Source organism: Capra hircus, chromosome 26, assembly GCF_001704415.2.
Source record: "Capra hircus breed San Clemente chromosome 26, ASM170441v1, whole genome shotgun sequence".
In the NCBI taxonomy this organism is placed as follows: Eukaryota; Metazoa; Chordata; class Mammalia; order Artiodactyla; family Bovidae; genus Capra; species Capra hircus.
In genome coordinates this window covers 20668790-20691947 of record NC_030833.1, presented here as the reverse complement: position 1 = coordinate 20691947, position 23158 = coordinate 20668790, and the positions used below count along the sequence as shown (strand labels likewise).

The 23158-nt window shown below is 45.9% G+C and overlaps 1 protein-coding gene across 1 annotated transcript in view; it reads left to right on the top strand.

The window, feature by feature from the left end:
* The window catches only part of RBM20 (RNA binding motif protein 20), a 56750-nt gene continuing 51606 nt past the window's right edge, over window positions 18015-23158 (top strand). Inside the window, exons 1-3 of the mRNA XM_018041108.1 lie at window positions 18015-18047; window positions 18863-20071; window positions 21450-21511. Coding sequence (XP_017896597.1) covers window positions 18015-18047; window positions 18863-20071; window positions 21450-21511 — 1304 coding nt within the window. The remainder of the gene's footprint in view (window positions 18048-18862; window positions 20072-21449; window positions 21512-23158) is intronic.

The following is a 23158-nucleotide window of genomic DNA, read 5'->3' as shown; positions in this document are numbered from 1 at the left end:
CGTCAGGATCTGGGACTGGCGCCTTTAGGTGTCTGTGACTGAGTGGGCGGCAGAGAGCCAGGGCGCCTGGGGCAGCCTGTGGACTATGACTAAATTAGGAAGAAGGAGCCCTCGGGCTCAGGGAGCTCAGTGGGCAAGTGGGCGGTGGACCGGCCTCTGGTGGGCACCTGTTCAGGCAGGCAAGAGTGGCCTTCACTTCGACTTGCCAGTGGCTGCAGGAACGTCACACCCTGAGTGTGTGGAGAAGAGCCTCCCCGAAGCTGGTGACCATCGCCCCCCGCTCCCGATCCCCACCTAGGAGTCTCAGGCAAATAGAACGCCATGAGCTTTCATACCTCAGCCTTTCTAAGCTCTTTTGGGAAGGGTTTACCTTGTAAAACGCCTACCCTCCTGAATAGTTTTGAGCAGGGATTATATAGGATTCTGGGCATCGCAGATGAACATCAGATGGTCCAGACAGGACAAAGGGGCGATGGCAGCTCTGTTTAACCTGGCAACGAGGCATCTGCACACAGCAGCATTTGACTTCAAAAGTCATGAGGTTTACTTAGTTTGATTAAGTATTATAAAGAGAAGAGGAGGAAAAGTGGCAGGAGAATGGTGACTCCTGGGGAGACAAGTGAGCAACTTCCTAAGTAATTAAACTGTAAATCAGGCCAGGTCCATCAGGGGACGTGGTCTCCGGTCAGTGCCTCACAGAGAGGGGCTTCTTGCCTTTGTTCTCTTTTCTTCCTTCCTTCCTTCGCCACCCCTCCCCCCCTGCCCCCCCCGCCCCCCCGCCCCGCTTTTGGTGTCATTTTTGCAAGACTTTTAGAGGTACTTAGCTGTGGGATATTTTCTCAGCTGCCAGCACTATTGCCATCTTGGACTGGTAGTCTTTTTTTGGGGGGTCTGTCCTGAGCATTGTAGGATTTTAGCAGCATCACTGGCCTCTGCCCAGTAGATCCCAGTAGTGCTCCCAATTCTGAAACAAAATGTCTACAGTGTACCCTGGGGGACATTCACCTCCAGTTACGGGCCCTTGCTTATAGCAGAAGACAGCCGGTTCTTCCTGCTGAAAAATGTTGCAGTTACAACTTGGGATGGTGAAATGATGAGTCACTTCACTCCATCTCCTGTTGCTTCACAAAAGTTTTAAAAAGAGAGGCCAGCCAATCAGGAGGTTTGTGGGTTGGAAGTCAGTGTGACCACGCTGTCTGAGGCGGCTGCATTGCTAAGCGTCATTATGGGGTCCTTTTGGGGTTCTTCAGGACCAGACCCAGAGTCAAAAACAAGCAAATAAACAGAGCACTCTCATCACCACCACCCACAAAAAATAGGAAAGTAAACCAGAACTGAAGGCTTCGGAATTTTATTAAAAATGGCCTCATGATTAGCACCAGACTCCCTCCTTCAGAAGTGGTCTTAGGCGTCCTGTCTGCGTAGAGCTGGCCTGGGCATTGATATGTGAAGAGGCTGAGAACATGTGGTATAAACATCGACTGATATTGTTTGCCATTTACACTCAGCATGTGTAATGCCACAGGAATGGCTCCTGGCGGCATGTGACTCTGCTTCCAGCCGGGTGTGCGGTGCCCGGGGTGCTCCTTCTCTTTCGCTGGCTCCTTTGCTCACGTCCCCCCTCCTCTGCCCCCTTCCCAGACTCGGGAGAGTCTAAGCGGACGCTTGTCATGATTGGCATGCGGAAAGCTGGTAGAATGTCATTGGAATTTTCTAGGGAGGCACACGCGCGACACCCAAAATGACTCCCGGCTTCGGTGGCCTCAGGTGAGCCTTCCATGCCAGGAGCCCTGGTCTTTTTCAGAAAGGTAAGGTTGCATGACGTCATCCTACCTTTCCCCAGCCCAAGCGGGAAATCAAGGGTTTGGTTTTTTTTTTTTTTAATTCTCTAGTCCGGGCAGCACTTCTGACCATGTTCTTGGCGCTAAGCATTTGTGCATGAGTATGCGATTTGTGTGGATCCCCACCCCCTTCTGTTTAAAAAAGTTGTAATAAATGATTCATAACGGCAGGGGTAACATGTGACCTAAAACAGCTCCTCATGACCCCAGTGAAATCAGCGATCCCAACGTCAAGGAAGTCTAGATGCTCTTTTTACGCTGGTTACTAAACTCTTTTATTGAGAAAAGTCGCGTGGCTACGGGAAAACAGATTGCGTTGTCACCAGATCGGAGGGAATGGAAGGGGACATTTTCGAAATCCCGAAACCTTATGAATTATGAGGGTCTCCGACGGTGGAGGTTTGTTGTGTTCATTGCTGGAACTTGTCGATGATGGAAAATGAACTTTAAGGCATTTGAAATGTCCCGTGTCTGTTGAGTGCAGAGTCAGACTCATGAACCGGAGGGGAGTGCGGTGTTAGGATTCCCGAGCAGGGGTGTTTTGCCAGAAAAGCATGCTCACAAGTCGCTTCTGAGCACCTCTGCAGGAGCTGTGATAAGCATTTCAGCAACTTTAGATATCTTTAAATTACAAAGCAAAACTATATTAACAGTCCCCAAGCAAGTACATAAACTTATGTCCTGAGGTTCAAGGGACATAGTGGGACATGGATGTGATGATCTGTTGGCAGGCTCAAGCACAGCCAAACATGACTCACCTCATTTCTTCATCTGATGCAATTAAAAGTCCCTTAGACACATTTGAGAGAGGAATACTGGTCCTCTGCTTGTGTGTCAGAGCAAATCCACACTCTGGTTAAATGGTGTGTATGATGTGTCTTACATCGTGGGAATTTTTTTAACCTTAAAAAAATCCAGATGTTAGCTTTACTATTGGCTTCTGCCTTACATGCATTGGAATCTTTTTTTTTTTTTCCTCCTTTCTTTTTGTGCACTTTTTTGTCAAGATGTCAGAAAACTGAAGGGGAGAGGGTTAATATTTTCACACACTCACCCCTCCCCCACACACATACACTAACAGCTGCCACGTATGATTTTGTGGAATTTGATATTTTGAACAAAATGACTTCCTTATTTTCCAGAGTAATATAATAATCAATTTTACCATAGAGGACTGTGTACATGTCAAGCCTTGGCTTCCCCTAATTAGCAATGGATGGGGTGGCAGGGAGAAGGGCTGGAGAACAGTTTTGAGTGAAAAGCCAGCCATTGGGTTTTAACCATTCTTACTTGCCTCAGCCAAGGCAGTTCTCAGTCTTGCTTGGATCTGAACCACAGGTTTAATTTGTGGTGATCTGAGAAAATGGCTACAAGGGCACGCACACATGTAACCGAGATGGACCTGTCTCTCTGCTGTTGCTTTTTGTCTTTCGCAACTTTCATAGGACCACAGCTTTGTAAAACAGAGTCAAAACTCAGAAGTCACCTACATAGAATATTCTCTGCCTTGGGTGGTACCTGTGTTTTGTCGGCTGTAGTCAGAAAGGTTTTTTAAGGCACCAGAAACTTCCCTCCATTTTTTCAAACAAATAGTTATATGGTGTATTTATAAAGTCCCATCCATAATACTCTCATTTACTCTAAGGAATTTAGAAGAATTAAATTCCCAGAGCACAAGGAAATATATATCTCATACTCCACAATGAATCACTTAGCATATTCTGCTAAGGTCTCCGTTCCCATGGGCTTAGAGACAATCGTAAATCCAAGTGAGTTGAATAAGTGTTTGTTCACCGCCTCTAATTTGCCCGGCACCGAGCCAGACAGACACTCAGGAATTTGAAAGATTTTAGGATGTGGATGATATCTTCAAGGTGCTTATCATTTAAAAAGCAAGAGTCGTACGCCAGCAAACCTCACCCAGCTTCCTACAGCAAACATTATTTATATACTTTGGGACAAGTCTTGCCACAAAAATATTTTTTTAATTGTGTGAAAGATACTTCAGTCTAGCTACGAAATATTGATCGATTGCCCACTGTGTTTGTGACCCTTTGTGAGCTTATAAAAACTTCAGTGTTTATTCATAAGTGCAATTTAAGACACATGGTCACGTTGTTTGTAGTGACAAAAATGGCCTGTGGGGATCAAGGTAAAGAAGAACAGATTGATACTATTCCTTTAGACATTGGTGAATCTCAAACTTTGTTTCCGATTCCTCTGAAACCTCCCCGGGTAGCTATTAAAAATCCCAATGCCTAGGGTGAAAAGGAATCTCTGGAAATGGGGCCCAAGTATCAGTATTCTAAAAAACACCCCGTGTTATTGCTATACCATTGAAATCTAGTGATACAGATGATTTTATCAAAAACTTTAAGTCTAGGGTGAGTTTGGAAGGTAGGCTTTCTCATAATGATGATGTTGCTTGACTAAAGAACTTTTGACATACTGGAGTCTGACTCCTCTGTCCTCTGCATCATTGAACTCAGTGTAAATGGAGGTATGCTTTCTTCCTAGTCAACAAAGATAACATAACACTGAGCCAGTCAATCTACTAAATTACCTGAGGTTTGTGAACCTTGAACATTTTGATTCCAGGAGGTCAAATGTTGTTGAACATACCGACTGAATCTCTTAAAGGAAGTTAGATATAAGAATAACCACATTTTTGCAATGTCTAAAACCCCATGGAAAAGGAAGCCCCTTCCTGGGATACTGCACAATTAGTAGATAGAAGTGGCTCCTAAAAAAATACAACTGTTACTAAATTCTTTATAACCCACCACCATAGATTCTTAGAGTTGAAAGGTCAATTCAAGCTTGTCTAGTTCAGTGGTTCTGAAAGTGCAGCATCAGTTACCACCCGGACTTGTTAGAAACACAAATTCTCAGGTCCCAACTCAGACCTCCTAAGATAGAAACTGGGGCTGAGCCCAGCATTTGTGTTTTGAAGCTTTCCTGATGCCCCTTCCCCCAACACCTGAAAATCACTGCTCTGGTTTCACTTTGCCATTTTACAGACATATCTGTTAAACAGAGGTTAAGTGCCCCTGAAGTTACCCAGGACTAGAGAAGCATAGAGGCTAGAAACTCAGATTTCTCTGGGCCAAAATCTGTCTACACCGTGGCCAGATCATCCTCACTTTTCTGTGTATCATGAGTAACAGCTTTAGGAAAATACCCACCATCCTAAAATCACAAAACATAAAGGAGCTTTAAATGTTGTCTCATTTGACCCTCCCATTTCACAGATGAGAAAACTGAGGTCTGCAGGGCGAATTGATTGCAATAAGATGTACAATTATTCATGGCAGAGCCTGTCCAAGAAGTCGCTTGACTTACCAACAAAAACTGTCTCTCTTGGCCTCCTCCCTAAATACCCCACAACACCTCTTCGGTTTCATAGGGACTCCTAGTATTTAGCTTAAATTACACTGATTAAAATGTCCAGGGTAACAGTCAGGCAATTCTAGGAAAGGACCAGCTTTATTGAGTGAGAATTTAAATTCTTTAAAATTAAACTTTTATTGTGATTTAATATTAACTTGAATTTTATAATCCTCTTTGTACAAGAAAAAATCAGTGATATAAACTGAAAGTAAAATTTAGCAAACATAGGGACCATTCCTGGAGCATGTGTTTCATCTCAGAATCGTCTAGATTAGACACATAGCTTCTCAGATGGCACACTGAAATTGCATTTTCTTCAGATTTAGTTAAAAGGAAAAATGTGGCAACAAGTCTGTTTGTTGAATATTTTAGAATTCTATCCTTGATGTGGATGGTGGTTATTTGCATAATTTTGACAGTGTTCAAAGACTGAGTCTAATCCACATTCTCCACGGAGCTTCATCTTCAAAGCCTTGTAGCAGCGTACATGGAACACTTAGCCAGGAAACAAATTGAGAATGTGATACACAGCTATTATGTCTGCACGCATACACACGGAGCAGGTGTGTACAAGTATGGATGTGCTTATTGGTTCCACACACCTACTGTGTGCCAGGCTCTATGGCATGAAATGGATGCATAATTACTGCTTTCAAAATGACCGTGGGGTATTAGATGAGGACATTAGATGAGTGATTGAGTGGATAATTATTAGTGAGGGTGGTAGGAGTTAGAACGGAGTGTAATTGAGGCTTAATAGAACTGCAGGGCATTATGGGGGATGACAGAGGAAACACCAGTACACACTGGATGGGGGCAGAAGTCAGAGAGGGCTGCCTGGAGGAGGTGCCATGTGAGCTGCATGTTGAAGGATGGTGGTTATCCAGGTGAGGGGGAGTAGGGAGGAGGTGGTCCAGGAGAAAGCGGTATATGCAAAGGCGTTCATGTTTATGTGCACACTGTTCTTCACTGGGGCTAGTGACCTATAAACCCCTAAACATTTCATTTGCATGTAGAAACATTATAATTTGGCTGCTTAGAGAACTTGTTTAACAGTTTTTAAAAATGCATTTCAATTTTTTTTTTTTCTTTTTTTGGACGTGCCCTGGCTTTGCAGAATCTTAGTTCCTTGATCAGGGATTGAACCTGGGTCATGGCAGTGAAAGCCCAGAGTCCTAAAACTGGATTGCCAGGGAATTCCTTTAAATATACATTTCAAACAGCTTGTTTTTCCATCTCAAAGACCCTGATGTTCCGCAGAAGAGTTAGTGGGTTGAGAGGTCACCATATCTTATGTCACTGAGAAAACAGAAAGATCTCTCCTAACCCCTATAAGTCAAATTACCCCCTCAATTTCATCCTTCACAAAATGAGTGAAATTCTGCATGCATTTCCTGAAGAATTATGTCTCGGGCAAACCAACTCCAGACCCAAACTACTTTGAGCTTCATTTTACTGTGGAAGCCTGGTGCTGTCTATGGAATGCTTTGTAGAAGACAGCATCTTATGGCAAGGCACTTTTGATATTTCATTTACTCAGTCTTCAGGGTAGAGTTGAGAGCTTGTCCTTGTGCAGAACTGCCTGCCCAAGAAAGCAGTTAGAAGAAATTAAATTATTTCATGCTGCCTGGACTGCAACATGTCAGTCTAAACCAAGTTATATGTAACAACAGTAGTGTATCAATAGTTTCTCAAAAATATTCTCAGAAGCTAAAAAATAGCTTAATTTTAGTGTGTAGTATTAGTGATAATTATTATTCATTATTATTCAACTAATATTATTATTATCATCACTGCTTTGCGGAACACCTGCACATGATGTTTGATCTTTATAAGTTAGTAAGGCAGACGTTGTTATCCCCATTTGACAGATGAGGAGATTAAACCTTAGAGTCATCAGATTTCAAAGGTGGAAGAGACCTTGGAGATCCTTTCATCCAGCTTTCTCATTTTACCAAAAAAAAAAAAAAGAGGACATTGATTGATACATAATCCCACCGGAAGTAAATAGTAACTGCAGGTCCAGGCCTGGATCTTCTGATTTCTAGCTCACCAAGTTTTTCACTGTATCATGCTGCTTTCAATTTTCAGTGTGTAAAAAGAAACTTGAAGGAATACATATTTGTTTCTTTAAGAGAAATATTGTTGAAACCAGTCTTATGTGCTGTTCTGTAAGCTCATGCAGATATAGAAAAAGTCTCTTCTATAATTTTTCTAGATATAGATAGGTAAACAAACATATATATAGGTAAATAGATACACAAATCACATGTGGACGTTATTGGGGGAGATAAAGGTGGAATTAGACTGGGCAGTCTCAAAGGGATGTCAGTTTTGTCTGTATAATTTTATTTTTTTGATAAAAATACTTGGGCTTAAAATGACTGTAATGGTAGTATTTGTTAATTTTGATTGATGAGCAATGAACTAATAAGTATTTGTTATGTTCTTTAGATTTTTGTGGTTTTAAAATTCAAAACAAATACTAATGTGAAAAATAAATTACCACCTACAATACCATCATTTCATAAAAGAAAGGATATTTTAAAGAAGAAAGAAATTTGGTACAAAGGAAAGAAAAGACAAAACAAAGCTAGTATCTAGTTCTTGGTGGTTCAGTTGACATTCATTCTCTCTTTGCTTGAAGTCTTTTCCTGTTATGACTCTAGCAGGATGTGTATTCATTTCTCTGCTTCTGCTGCATTATCAGTTCTCTTTTTCACAGTTCAAGCACTTCTAATAACTCTGGCAGGACAGGCAGGCCCTCTCTTGTCAGTTACAAAATCGCTAGCTGCACCTTTGAGACTACATGTCCCCCAGGTTCCGAGAATTTTAATCTGACTGATTAAAGTGGTACTGAGTACAGTGGACCAAAAGGCTGGTGATTTGCTATCAAATGTGTTATTTAAAATCACATCCTGACTGTGTTAGCTAAACTTATTGTGATGATCACTTCATGTCATATACATATATCGGATCATTACATGTGCACCTAAACTTGTAGAACGTTGTATGTTAATTTGAACCTGGGTCTTCTGCATTGCCGGCAGATTCTTTACCATCTGAGCCACCAGGGAAGCCCCGTATGTTAGTTATATACCTTTAAAGCTGGAAAAAATAAAATGAAACACTATGAGAATTTGGGGGGAAAAGCACAAAATAAAGGAAATAGCTTTATATTTTAGTAACTTTAAACAAACAACACCCCCCCCCCAAAAAAAAATGGACTCAAGGAAATAGATACAGGAATGTGGTTTTATAAGCTCCCTTTAATGAATGTGTAAACCGGGGATAGGGTACTGGTTGTACGTAAAAAGACCCTCATTCAAGTCCCAGCTAAGTCCCTTATTTGCTGGATGCCCTCATATGATTTCATCTGACCTTTTTTGGTCTCAGTCAAGTCTTCTTACTATAAACTAGAAATGGTCCTACTGCGTTTACCTAATCATGTAACTGTCCTGGAGGTCAGGTAGCTAATGAGGTGAAAACATCTATTAACACTCCAACTGAAAATCACAAAACAAAAGAGAGATAATAGGATTATGATTGCTATTTGAATGTGTCATGGTGATATGAATCATCACACGATAATGTCATGGCTAAAACCCAAACACAGGATAATGCCAGCATGGACCCAGTCATCTCAGAATTAGTCACAGAGGCCTCTCGAGTGATAATCCAGGAGCCCTATTGTTACCAGGAAGGCAGCACTATCAAAAAAGTGTGTGATCTCACTCTTCTCCCACAAAGAAGACTCCCCTGATGCATGTTGATGGGGATGCATCCACCACAGTGTGCATCAGCCCCAAAGAGTGAGGATGAAGACTGGGTTCCAGCCTCAGCTCTCCTCTCTCTAGCTGTGTTATTGGGTTAACTTACATATATACCAACTACTTTAGGCTTCACTTTTTTCCTCTGTAGAATGAGTGGGTTAAACTCAATGACCTCTGAGATCTCTTGCTCTTACGTTTGTGATAATTAGTTGCAGTTTGGAATTCCGCCCCAATATTACTGTGGTCCCATCATCATTGTCATCTTTGTAACCTGACATTTAGGGGCTGTTCCCAAGGGTCACATCCTGACCTAGCTTCTAAGAATGTTATAGCAGAGTTGAGAGCTTGTGATTTGAGGTTCCACTCCCAGGAAGCCTGTCCCTGACCCTGACCACTGCTCTTGATTTGATTTGGTTGCTCTGTAAGCTGTGAGCAAACCTGGGAAAACATTCTCTTGTCGTGAACTCTCTCGTCTGGATTATATTTTGTATCTTAGCACTTAAGAAGAAATGGCATATTCATTGTGGCCTGGAAAGGGAGATGAGTTGAACTGGAAGTGAATTTAAATTCCTGATTGTTTATTGTGCAAGGTATGGTGCTGACTGAAAATGTGACTGGTCTGGTTGACAAAGGTACTGCTGTCCTCTGGACTTCAGTTCTTGGCTTCTACTTCTGGATGGACGAACATTACCAGGGAAAAACTTGGTGTGAGTTCACACACATTTGTACCACTACACTTCAGCTGCGTCCTTGTGTTGTTTTACGGCTTTTAAATCTATTGTTGACTACTTATCCAGTTCACCAAGCAGCTGTGATTAACTCTCTGTGTTTTCTCCAGGTCTCAGTCCCCCCGCCTGCTATTCCTCTCTCAGCACACGTCTGCATTTACTTTGTAAATTCTTTTTTTTCCTCAGTGTTTACATCTCTGTATGTTTTATCTATCTCTATCTGTCTCTAAGGAAGATTCGTCCTCTCTGCCTTGGCAGAGCTCACCTGGCATTTGCCCTGATGATGACTATCGTGCTGGTGATGATAGTAACATGAGTTATGGTAACAACAGTGGTAAGAAGATTAGTAGTGGTGCTGGTCTCTGCTGTGTTGGTTTAGTGGCTGCTCACTGTATGTAGGAGCTGTGGAGAACAGTTTATGTCTACCCTGTCATTTAACTCTCAGAACAAACCTATAGCTTAGACATAACCATCTTTACTTTAACAATGAGAACTGAGGCTGAGAGAGAATAAATATTTGCCCACAGTCACTAGCTGATATGTGGCAAACTGAAATTCATATCCAAGTTGTTACAAACTCTGAAACCTGTGCCCTTAGCCTCTGGGCAATGCTCTTTACATCCCTACCCGCCATATGCGATGCAGAGCGCAATCACATTGGTATGGTTGAAAGTGAAAGTCGCTCAGTCGTGTCCAGCTGTTTGTGACCCCATGGATTATACAGTTCATGGAATTCTCCAGGCCAGAGTACTAGAGTGGATAGCCTTTCCCTTCTCCAGATGATCTTCCCGACCCAGGGACTGAACCCAGGTCTCCTGCGTTGCAGGCGGATTCTTTACCAGCTGAGCCACCAGGGAAGCCCAGGAATACTGGAGTGGGTAGCCTATCCCTTTTCCAGACGATCTTCCCGACCCAGGAATCGAATCGGTGTCTCCTGCACTGCAAGTGAATTCTTTACCAACTGAGCTATCAGGGAAGCCCCTGGTATGGTTCAGCCCTTGGTACACCCCAACATGCACTCCATTAATATGGCTGAATCAGTTTTACCTCTTTCTACCCTGAATCCTAGTGGCAACGAGGTTATCTCCGTGGATATGAGTGACAAATATCACTTCCTCTATAAAGGAACATTTTCTGAAAAGGAATATGTTGTGATCACACAAAAGATGTTCTCTTTCCAATAATCTCTGGCCAGTGCCATGCCTTTACATCTGTAAGTGCCAAATAATTTACAGAGCATTCTGACAACTCCTTACTGAACCCCAAATCAGCCCTCATGATGTAAATGAGGAAAGAATGTAACTTCTTTTTTCATGGTTGAGGACTCTGAGGCTCAGAGAGTCTGTTGCTCACTGTGACGCAGCTGATAAGCGCTGAGTTAGGGCTGGATCCCTTGGTTCCTACCCCAGTTCGTAAAGGGCAGCCCACAGCCCAATATGTACTCATTGTACACTCCCCTCCCCTCCAAGTGAAAGGAGACCAGAGAACTGTATCTGTAATAAAGAACTTTTTCTCCTGGGGGATAATGAGTGTCTGGCATAATAAAGCCAGTTCTCAGTACAGCAAAATTGGCTTGTTAGGTGCTGAGAATTGAAAGGCGTTGCTTAGAAACTCTCCCAGGTGAGGGCCAAGACATTCTGTCCCCTCTCACAGGAGCACCTGCGTGGTCAGCATTGGATCTCCAAACCTGTAGGAAGTTGGGTCCCTCCTCTTGTGGGGACTCTCTCCTGGTACTCTATTCACACTTCGTGATCACAGTGCAGGGCTCCCCCAGGACGGGGGAGCATTCTGCTTCCTGAATCTCCAGGAAACAGGTCTCTTTGGTCAACAGATACTCACACCAAAGTGACCGCCCGAACCTTCCTTGAGTGACCCCTCGCCTCCAGCTGAGGAAGCTGGGGAGTGACAGGGGACTCTTGATTTGATGTGGGACCATGGAGGGAACCAGCCAGATTCCTTGCAGATGGTTCTAGTAGGCTGCTTTTCTTTTTACCTTATTATTTTTATTAAGCACCTAAAGGAAATGCATTGGTTCATGGAAAGAAAAGTCCAAGCAGGTTCAGGGGAAGCCGGCTCACGGTGACTCCCAGAGTGGACTGGCCCATCTCCAGGCCAGTGTCTGTGGGTTAGCTTTATTCTCAGGCAGCCTCTCCTTAAGCGGTAGCTTAAATTCAGCCAGTTTAGCAACCCAGGCATGGCCTGACAAGGTGACGAGGGCCTGTCTCTTAATGGCTCCAGTAGCATCTGGGAGTGTCCGTTCCTGAGTCAGTCACGGTGGCTGGGGGCTCTGACTGGCTGGATCATATTAGGTAGACATTACGATTCCCATTTTATAAATGAGAAAATTCTGAGGGTTGGAAAAAATTAAGCGATTTCCCCCCATCATATGTCTCTGTGGCATAATTGATTAGCGCATACATTCAGCTGTTAACCAAAAGGTTGGTGGTTCGAGCCCACCCAGGGCTTGTTTTCCTCTACAGCAATTCACTTGTGGCTTCCCTGAGGGCTCAGACAGTAAAGAGTCTGCTTGCAATGCAGGAGACCGGATTTGATCCTTGAGTCGGGAAGATCCCTTGGAGAAGGGCATGGCAACCCACTCTAGTATTCTTGCCGGTAGAATTCCATGGACAGAGGAGCCTGGTGGGCTACAGTCCAGGGGGTCGCAGAGTCGGACACGACTGAGCCACCAACCCTTCACTTCACTTCTCCCATCACACCACCAGTAACAGGTACTTGGAAGCTGGTCTCTGACTATAACTCACCCTACAACTGCCTTTCACCAACAGCTGATGCGCCTTTGCACATGTGGGTGGATTAATAAAGCCAGACTGTTTCAAAGGTTTTGTTCAGAGTTCAGGGACAGCCCTTGAGTTGGTCTTTTGTTTCATTTGTTACATTGCTCTGAGACATCTGAGGCTTGAACCACTTCCTTGCCTGCCTTGCTGTTTTGTGCTTACCTCCGTGGGAATATTCACTGATCTGTCTCCCCTGTGGTCTCAAGACGTTTGTCTTTTTCCATCTCTAGCAACTTTGCCTGGCACATAATAGGTGCTCAATCCATTCTGGTTGAATAGAGCTCGTCCATATCCTGTTGACCCCTCTGCTGGAATTTGTTTCAGAGCAGAGGCTCTGCAGCCCCTGTGTCCTGAACACTATCCTTTCCTTTCAGAACAGAATGGATTATGTCACAAAATTTACTGAAATTTTGCTGAATTTCCAGCACCCCGACCTGAACTGAGGAAAGAGTGCCTCAGTTATTGTGCTCAAATGTTAATCCATCATCACATCCTGTGGGTACTCAGCATAAAATGTGGAAGAGCTTTGGGGCAAAGAGTGAGTGTTGGAGACAGCTGTTGGCTGCCTTGGGAGATGCAATATGTTGCACATCCTTTCGGCAGTATGGAATTAAATCATCAGAAACAGTTTTCATCTGGAGCTCCTAAATCTCCAAGCTTATAAAGGAAACTTTTCTCCTTTACATTGTATTTTATTTTTTAAATTAATGAGAGAAATGCTGCTTTCATTGGGAGAAACAACCAACCTTCCAAGTGAGTAGGGAGCCAAAGTTTTGGATGTTAATTGTGCACTGTGAGTTCTTTGTTACAATGAATGGCTCTGGAAAGGAAAGGAAACCTCAGCTCTGGGGACAGTGAGCCTTGTCGAGGCCTGAATGAACCCGAGTGGCTGTGCCGAGAGTGGACCGGCCCTCCGTGGGGCTGTGTGGTAGGCGTTCTAGCTCTGTGCCAGGTGCCCAGGTTCTGTGCCTGACTGCGCTGCTCTCCCTCCCTCCCCGGATCTCGGGTTTGACCATGTGACTATACACAGAGCTGCTGCACAACACTGAAGAGAGGGTGTGGCAGAGGCATAGAACCGCTCTCCCCACCCACCCCCCAGACAAGAGGGCGTCCTTGCTGCCATCACTGGAGCTGACGGGTTCCAGAAAGGCCTGCACCTCCACCTCTCTCCAGGGCTCAGCAAGTGCCTTGCCTATGGGAGGGAGTCAGCATCTCACTGAACAAAGAGGAGGACCACAGAGAAATATGGATGGAGATGATGATTTGGTGATGAAATAGTTCTGAAACTTCAGACTTTTGGAGGCAAGGCTGTTCTGTCAGCCTCTAGAAGCTGGCTTGAAAGCTCTGGGTTCTGATTAGATGGGTTTTGTGTGGCTTTGGGCAAGTCACTTTCTTTGTTGACAAGAGGGGTAGATGAGTCTCCCTAAGGGTCTGCAGTTCTAAGCTTTCCCAGGGTGCCATTGCTCCAGCTGTTTAGAGAAATCTGACTTGGAAAAGGAAGAGACCTCTGTGTTGTTTTGGCTCCTGGCTAAGTTCCCAGAGGGTCTTCAGATCCTGGGTCAGATGGCTGTACTCCCCAGGACTGCTGTGGCAAGCGTTCATACCAACAAATCCAGCCAATGTCCCCATCCCCACCCCCGCCTCTCTGTGTGGAAGCCTCTTTTGCAGCTCACTTTCTTGGTGGATTGTTTTAATTTCCTATTGTGTCTGTAACGTGTTACCACAAATTTGTAGCTTCCAACAATACAAATTGCTTACACTTCTGAGAGTCGGAGGTCCAAAGTCAGTCTCACGGGACCAAAGTCAAGGTGTCAGCAGGGCTGGTTTCTACTGGAGCCTCTAGGGGAAGTTTTATTTCCTTGCCCTTTCCAATTTCTAGAGACCACTTGGCACTTCATTGGCTCATGGCCCCTTCCTCTGTCTTCGAAGCCAGCAGCATAGCATCTCCTCTCTCTGACTCTGCTTCCATCCTTATATCTTCTCTCTCTGGCTCTAGCCCTCCTGCCTCTGTTTTATAAGGACTGCTGTGATTACATTGGGCCAGCTCAGATAATCCAGGATAACCTCTCATCTCAAGACTCTTAATTTAATCACACCTGCAGAGTCCCCTTTACTATGTTAGGTAAGATTCACAGCTTCTGGGGATTAGGGTGTAGAGATATTTGGGATGGTTCGTTATTCAGCCTACCACAGGGATTGTCCATTTGACTTCAAAATGTAGATTCGGGGACTTCCCTGCTGGCCCAGTGGTTGAGACAACACATTTCCGCTCCAGAGGGCATGGGTTTGATCCCTGGTCAGGGAACTAAGATTCTGCATGCCACATAGCACAGCCAAATAAATAAAAATAAAAAAACACTTCATTTGAAAAAAACAAGCACACAAACCTAGATTTGGACAGGGAGAGAGTGTATTGGAACTCCTGCTCTGGTGACTCTGTACCTGAGTGAAGTTCAAGCTGTATACAACAGCAAAATCCATTTGCTTTCTGCCTATATTTAGATTCTCCTTCCTTTAATTCATCCATTATCTTCCTTCTTCATTCTGTTCATGGCCGTCACCAAGTGGCCACCAAGTTTAAGCAAGTGTGCCTAGAAAATGCGAGAATCTCTGAGAAATGCTCCCTTCCCTGGTGGAGCTTATGTCTAATGGAGGGTGAAAGGCACACAAGCAGTTACTTTCAATACAGGGCAGTGATGCGATAGTGACAAACTGAGGTGGGAGGAAGACAGGAGGGTGACATCAGTTCTGTCCTTCAGGGTTTCAGACCACGTGCCCCAATTTTTGGCTCAGAAGTTTGATTGTCATACACACCCGAATTTTATTTTTTAATTTATTTTTATTTGCAGTTTGTTTTGGCTACACCTCGTGGCCTGCAGGATCTTAGTCCCCAACCAGGGATCGAACCTGTGTCCCCTGCAGTAGGAACACAGAGTCTTAACCACTGGATCACCAGAGAAGGCCCTGCACCTGAATTCTGAGTTACTAACTCTGATAGGCTGAGAACTTTAAGACTTTTTAAAAGTAGGATGGTGTGTCATTTCTTTTTCATCCAAGGGTCTTTGGTTCAAAAGGGTATCTGATTCTGATGATACTTATGAAACCACTTCTACTCAAGGTTGATTCAAGTTGGGGACCAATTTACCAGGCAAAGCGGAAGTCGAGAAGAAAATCTAGTCGGTCTTCTTAATTTCTGCTGCATGTGAATAGGTAGACTTCTGTAACCTGGGCCATCCTCAGGAAAGCACTCGTTTCCCATGGCTGACCTACAAATACCCAGCGAGGTTGGCTCTCCCTGTTGGAAAGACAGCTCTTCCCCACATGTCCTTTCAGAGGCAAAGGGGAATCTCCAGCGAGAGCTCCCTCCAGCCCAGAACACAGTTTTAGAAAATACAGCTGACTTCTCTGGGAAAAACAAAACCAACCTTGTCTTACTCTCGTCATGGAAACCAAGTTGGCACCTCATTATCGCCTTGTTAGCAAAGACAGGCTGCATCGGGTACAGACCTGGTAGGAAGGGTTGGCCCTGTGTGGGCAGGGTTTTGAGTTAAGCTTAATTGCTCCTCTAAAGCTCAGCTGCTTAATACTACACAAGTAGAAATCTATCACCAGCCTCTACCCCATCCTCCTGTGCCTTTCACATTCTCGCCTGCGTAGACAGTACCTCCCCAACTCTGCTGCTGTCATGATGTGTGCCTGAGCCACAGTGGGGCCACCAAGGCTTGGCTGCAACCAGCACAACTACCCACAGGAGAAGAGGTCTGTCACCGATTTTAACCTCGACCTCTCGCCGCAACCCTGCAGTGTCTTAACATGCAACCAGCCTGTTCTGTCCTTAGAGCACAGCAAGGCTGCTGGCTGGGGGAACATCCTGTCTCTTTAATGACTTACAGCAAATACTTGATTTCTCATAGAATGAGAAAGAGTAAGCCAGATCTGTTTTCGTCTGGCTCTGAGATGTGTTTTGTGCTTGAATTTGAGTGTGGGGGTGCCTAATGTTCTGAGAACCCTGGACAAAACAGTGAAGCAGCCCATGAAGAGAGCTGTGCCCTTTCTCTTCTTTGGAAAGCCTGACTCCTTGGTTTGTACTCACCAACAATGGGCATTTGTTAAGTAGGTCACCTAGTCTCTCTGAGCTATAGGTTCTTGCCCTGCAAAATTGGGATGAAGTTACCTACCCCCCGGCTCCCCAAGTGGTGCTAGTGGTAAAAAAAAAAAAAGCCTGCCAGCGCAGGAGACCTAAGAGATGTGGGTTCAATCCCTGGATCGGGAAGATCCCCTGGAGAAGGAAATGGCAACCCATTCTAGTATTCTTGGGCTTCCCTGATGACTCAGATGGTAAAGAATCTGCCTGCAATGTGGGAGACCTGAGTTCGATCCCTGGGTTGGGAAGATTCCCCTGGAGGAGGGCATGGCAACCCAGTATTCTTGCCTGGAGAATCTCATGGACAGAGGAGCCTGGCGGGCTACAGTCCATAGGATCGCAAAGCCTAGAACACAGCTGCAGTGACTTAGCACAGCACATAACACCACCCACCCCATAGGACTCATGGAGAGGTCCAGGGAGACAGCACAGACAAGCGCCGGGCACATGGCGTCGCAGTAAATGTGAAGAACCTCTCCCCCTCACCTGCCTCCCCAGCCTGCCTGTGCTCATTCTCTCAGACCAGTACAGAGCACCAATCCAAAGTGGGAGAGGTGTGACATGCCAACCACCTCTCTCTCTCCTTGCCTATGCCTACCCTCTGGCCCTTCCCCTTTGTTTCACTGTCATCAGACTTGCGCTGTACAAAGCCTTGTTAAACAGTGGACACCTTGTTAAACGGTCCCAACTTTTCAGTTTTGCCTCCACACTTCCGTAGGCATGCTGAATGTATAGCCAGGTCTGTCCACGACAACCCCACTCTCAATTGCACAGTTCCATTCTTCCCATTAAGAGGTCCTGAGAATTCCAGTTTATCAACATCCCGAACACATTTCCTGATCGCACTCACTCCCCAGAAGGGGAGTTTAAGACCAGGAAATATAGGGTCTTATAAAACGGCCCTGACAACGGTAACCACATATACCATGAAAGGGAATGTCTGTTCCCTTTCCAGTTCACAGGTCCTGACTTTTGGTCTAGAAAATACCATAACCAACCAATAGAAGTCAGTGAAAGGCACGTGTCAGACAGATACCCCCGCAATAAGATTCTGTGAGAGTCCACCACCGCCTATAATCGAAAATTCAGGTTCTTCCCTTGTAATTTTTTTAAATTTCTTTTGCTAGTTGGGTTTGAGAATGGACTGAAGGGCACATGAGTCTTGTTGCTTTTGGATGTGAAATGAGGACAAGGATAAAAATGTGTTTGGCACAAATATATACACACACAGTTCATTCTATGTGTAATTTTGAAGACTCCTTTTTCACTTAACATTAGAGTAGATGGATTTTCTCTTGTCACCATTTTTTTTCTTTGTAAAGTATGACCTGACCAAATTCAAGATGATGTCTGTCACTGGCAATGATGAAGATGGGGTGAGGATGGAGAGAGCAGATGCCCAAGGAGGACTTAGTGTGGTGGAATATCTTCTATCTTAAACTTGATGATGGGAAGACTTCTTTGAATGTCTTAAATATTGCATAACACAATGGAAATTCTTGCACCAGTAGTGAATGCTTACTGAACATTTCATTCTGCCAATGTATTATAATTTACTTGCTTTAAAACTCACCTCCCTGCTGTTATCGGATATTTGTAACTTTCAACACTGGACTCTTAAATAATGTAGTTTTTTTAAACATCTTTGCGTATCAAGTTTTGTCTGCATTTTAGCTTGTTTTCTTAGGGCATATTTATAGGATTGAATTATTGGGTCGAAGAATATGGCTGTAATGAGCGCCTGTTGCCAGACTACCTTTGGGCAAAGTTGCACGAGTTTAAATTATCTTGTGTCCATTCCACTATATTTCACCGGCACTGAGTGCTGTCATTTCTGTGTGTGTGTATTTGCTACTTTGGTCAGCAAATACTTGTTTCTAATGGTTTAACTTTATCTCTTTGATTACCAGTGAGTTTGAAGATTATACCTTATAAGAATTTTTCTGTGTGTATTAGTCGCTCAGTCGTGTCTTTGCCACCCTGTGGACTATAACCCACCAGGCTCCTCTGCCAGGGCTTTTCCCAGGCGAGAATAATGGAGTGGGTAGCCATTCCCTTCTCCAGGGGATCTTCCTGACCCAGGGATTGAACCTGGGTCTCCTGTACTGCAGGCAGATTCTTTACCAGCTGAGCCACCTATTGGAATTTAAAAGGTTATTTCACTGATGTGTATGAGCACAGGTTTTTGCAGACTGGAGCATATGTGGGGCCTGTGTGGGAGGTCTTGTTTGTATGGGAGGGGGGACCACAGACAGCAAACAAGCAGCCCGTCGCCTACCAGGTGGAAAGCAGCCGTGCATCTAGCCCTTTGTCTCCTCGCAGTGCCGCCAAGCTCCTGGACAAGACCCCGTTCTCGGTCAGTAACCCGAACCCGCTGCTTCCTTCGCCTGCCAGCCTCCAGCTGGCCCAGCTGCAGGCTCAGCTCACCCTCCACCGGTTGAAGCTGGCACAGACAGCCGTCACCAACAACACCGCGGCCGCCACGGTCCTCAACCAAGTCCTCTCCAAAGTGGCCATGTCCCAGCCTCTCTTCAACCAGCTGCGGCATCCATCCATGATCAGCGGCCCCCACGGCCACACCGGGGTGCCCCAACACACAGCCACCGTGCCCAGCACCCGCTTTCCCTCTAATGCACTTGCCTTCTCACCCCCTGGCCAGACGCGAGGCCCAGGGCCCACGGTGAGCCTTCCCAGCCAGCCCCCCAATGCCATGGTGATGCACCCCTTCATGCCTCAGACCCCCGCCCAGCCAGCGGTCATCCTGGGCCTTGGAAAGACTGGGCCCGCACCCACTGCTGCAGGGTTCTACGAATATGGCAAAGCCAACTCTGGCCAGGCATATGGCTCTGAAACCGACGGTCAGCCTGGCTTCCTGCCAGCCTCGGCTGCTACCTCGGGCAGCGTGACCTACGAAGGGCGCTATAGCCACTCAGGGCAAGATGGCCAGGCTGCCTTTCCCAAGGACTTCTACGGACCCAGTGCCCAAGGGTCGCAGGTGGCAGGTGGATTTGTGTCTGAGCCAGCCGGGGCCTTGAAAGGCGAGGTGGGTCCCCTGCTGCAGGGTCCAAACAGCCAGTGGGAGAGCGCCCATGGGTTCTCTGGCCAGAGCAAGCCTGATCTTGCGGCGGCCCCCAGCCTATGGCCCCCACCTCCCGGCCAGCCCTATGAGCTGTATGACCCCGAGGAGCCCACACCAGACAGGACCCCTCCTTCCTTTGGGGGTCGGCTCAACAACAGCAAACAGGGCTTCAGCGGAGCCCGGAGGCGGGCCAAGGAGGAGCAGGCAGTGCTGTCCCTGCGGCCCCTGCAAGCGCATGAGCTGAATGACTTTCATGGTGTGGCCCCCCTCCACCTGCCGCACGTCTGTAGCATCTGTGATAAGAAGGTGTTTGATCTGAAGGTGAGTCATCTGAGACCTGCTTGGAGCTCCAGCTGGAGCCTGGGGGAGCCGGCCACCACAACCCAACCCTTGCTGTTCATAGGCCAGGAACTGTGACACTTGGGGGATGGGTGACAGGACCTTGCCATAGCTACCCTTGATTAAAATCCTTGGTATTAGAACCAGCAGGAATTTCAGAAATGTATCAGGGCCAATCTCTTGCTTTAAGGCAAGTAAGAGAGTCTTGTATTTACAGATGAGAGAGTCAAGGTGAGAGGGGATCAAGGGACCCAGCCTGGGTTATGGAAAAGGGACTCAAGAATTAGAGCCTCTGCCTCCTTGAAAAGGGCTTTTCTCTGTAGAGCACCAGGATGCCTGAGAGTCTATGTTCCTTGACAACATACATTGTACAGAGTACAAATGGAGAAAAACTTAGCAGAATTTTGAGTCAGACAAGAAAGTCATTCTCAGATGGGACCTAGACAGATTATTATAGAAGGGCCTCAGCTTCTCCGTCTGCAGAACGGAGGTAGAGCCTCATGACACTTTTCCAGCGGTTGGAAAGTGCTTTGAGCCCCTGCAAACAAAAGCCCATGGTAGTATAAATTTCCCCCTAAAATGTGTTGCTGATGTAGTAAAATAGTCCAAAGCAATAATAATTACAGTTAGCATATTCTTTGTCTGTGTCAGCAATAACTCTCCAAGAGAGACACTATTATTATACCCATTTTTCAGATGCAAAGACTGAGGCCCAGAGAGATGAAATGATTTGTCCAGGACCCCATAGTCAGAAAGTGGTGGAGTGGAGATTCAGACATGGGTCTGACCCTCCCAGAGCCTGTGCCTCTTAAGCACTGAGCTGTACAGCCTCTTGTCTCTTGTCCTGTCTGCAGAGCACAATAATCCCTGTTTAGCAGGCGTTCCACCACAGTGTGTCTTTCACCTCTGCTGGGTCATGTCATCCAGATGCATCCTAGTCACTCCAGTGGGACATACCTTCTCACCTCCCTTTTCTGGAGGGGGTCTGGCTAATATGGGAGGTGATGGAGGATTGAGCCTTTTCTAGGGTTTTCCACCTGCCAGCTTCTCCTATAGAAATGCATCGGTGGGACCAAGGGCCCACTGACAGGGGAAGAGGGAATCAGACTCTAGGCTCCTGTCTGAGATAGACTTGGGACATGCAGGTGGATGCTGGTGGGGTGAGGGCTGAGTAGGGCGGCTGGAGCGGGGAGGGAGGAGCCTGGATGGTGGGGGAGGAAGGGCGGGAGATGCACGTGCGGGGTTTGTCCAGCAACTGGGTGCTCTGTGCTCCCTGTGTTTAGGACGAAGCCCGCACTCATCCATTGCCTTCCCGTGGAGTCAGTTCTACTTCGGTCATTTTTCTCTCCTTCTGGCCTAGGACTGGGAGCTGCATGTAAAAGGGAAACTACATGCTCAGAAATGCCTGCTCTTCTCTGAAAAGTAAGTGCTGTCCAGGAGGACAGGTCCTTGCATGTGCTCAGCAAGCCTTCATCGAGCTCATACTATGTGCTTTGTACCATTCTTGCTGGGAAAACAGAGGACAAAACAAGCCAACCCTGTGCTCAAGGAGCTTATACTTAATGATGAGGGGTGACAGATGACACGCTAGTGAGGTATGTGTTGGGGTGGCGAAAAAGTTCTTTCGAGTTTTTCCATGACATCATACAGAAGAACCCAAATGAACTTTTTGGCCAACCCAGTAGCATCTTTGGTGGTAAATGCTAAAGAGAAAACAGAAAACAGCATCAGGGCAGAGAGAGAGAGAGAGAGTGAGAGTGAGTGTGTGTGTGTGTGTGTGTACGTATGTGTGTGTGCGTTCACTCATAGGGGCTGGTGGCAGGGAGACCTCACTGAAGACATACCAGGAGGGTGTGGAATGAGCCATGACTGCCTGCGGGACCAGCACTGCCAACAGAAGGAATAGCAACTTTGAAGACCCTGGTGTGGTCCAGGGACGCTCAGCAGCATCAGTGTGAGTAGCGCAGACTACCTGGGGGGAAGAGCCAGTGAAGTCGTGGGCCCCCATCCTGAGCACTTTGGCTCCTCGAGAAGACTTTTACTTTTGATCTGAGTGCAGTTGGAGCCCTGGAGGGCTGAGCAGATGAGGGGTGTGCTCTGGCTTCATTGATTGGGACCCCAGCCGCCGTGCTGAGAATTCAGGTGGTAGGGGGCAAAGGCAGACACCTGGAGACCGATGTTGAGGGTGTTGTAAACACCCACACAGAAGAGAGGAGCTCTGGCCCGGGGAAGTAGAATAGAAGATAGGGTTAAGCATTTAGAGATGAGCTCATTCAAAAGGCCTCTCTTATTCACAATAACCAAAAGGTAGGAAGCAACCTAAATGTCCAGGCTAGATGAATAGATGAACACATGTGGTCTAGGTTTACGGTGGAATATCGTTCAGCCTTCAAAAGGAAGGGATTTCTTACATGTGCAACAACATGGGTGGAGGTTATGCTAAGTGAGATAAGCCAGTCACAAAAGGACAAACACTGTATGATTCCACTTACAAGGAGAGAACTCAGATTCATGGAGACATAAAATAGAATGGAGGCTGCCAGGGCTGGAAGAGGGATTTGGGGGGTTAGTAGTGAATGGGTAGAGAATTTCAGTTTTATAAGATAGAGTTCTGGAGCTGAATGGTGGTAATGGTGGCCAAACAATGTGAATGTAGTTAATGTTACTGAACTGTACACTTAAAAATGGTTAAGACAGTAAGTTTTAGGTTCAGTTCAGTTCAATTCAGTGGCTCAGTCGTGTCTGGCTCTTTGCAACTCCATGAACCACAGCACACCAGGGCTCCCTGTCCATCACCAACTCCCAGAATTTACCCAAACTCATGTCAATTGAGTCAGTGATGCCATCCAACCATTTCATCCTCTGTTGTTCCCTTCTCCTCCTGCCTTCAATCCTTCCTAGCATCAGGGTCTTTTCCAGTGAGTCAACTCTTCGCATTAGGTGGCCAAAGTATTGAAGTTTCAGCTTAAACATCAGTCCTTCCAATGAACACCCAGGACTGATCTCCTTTAGGATGGACTGGTTGGATCTCCTTGCAGTCCAAGGGACTCTCAAGAGTCTTCTCCAACA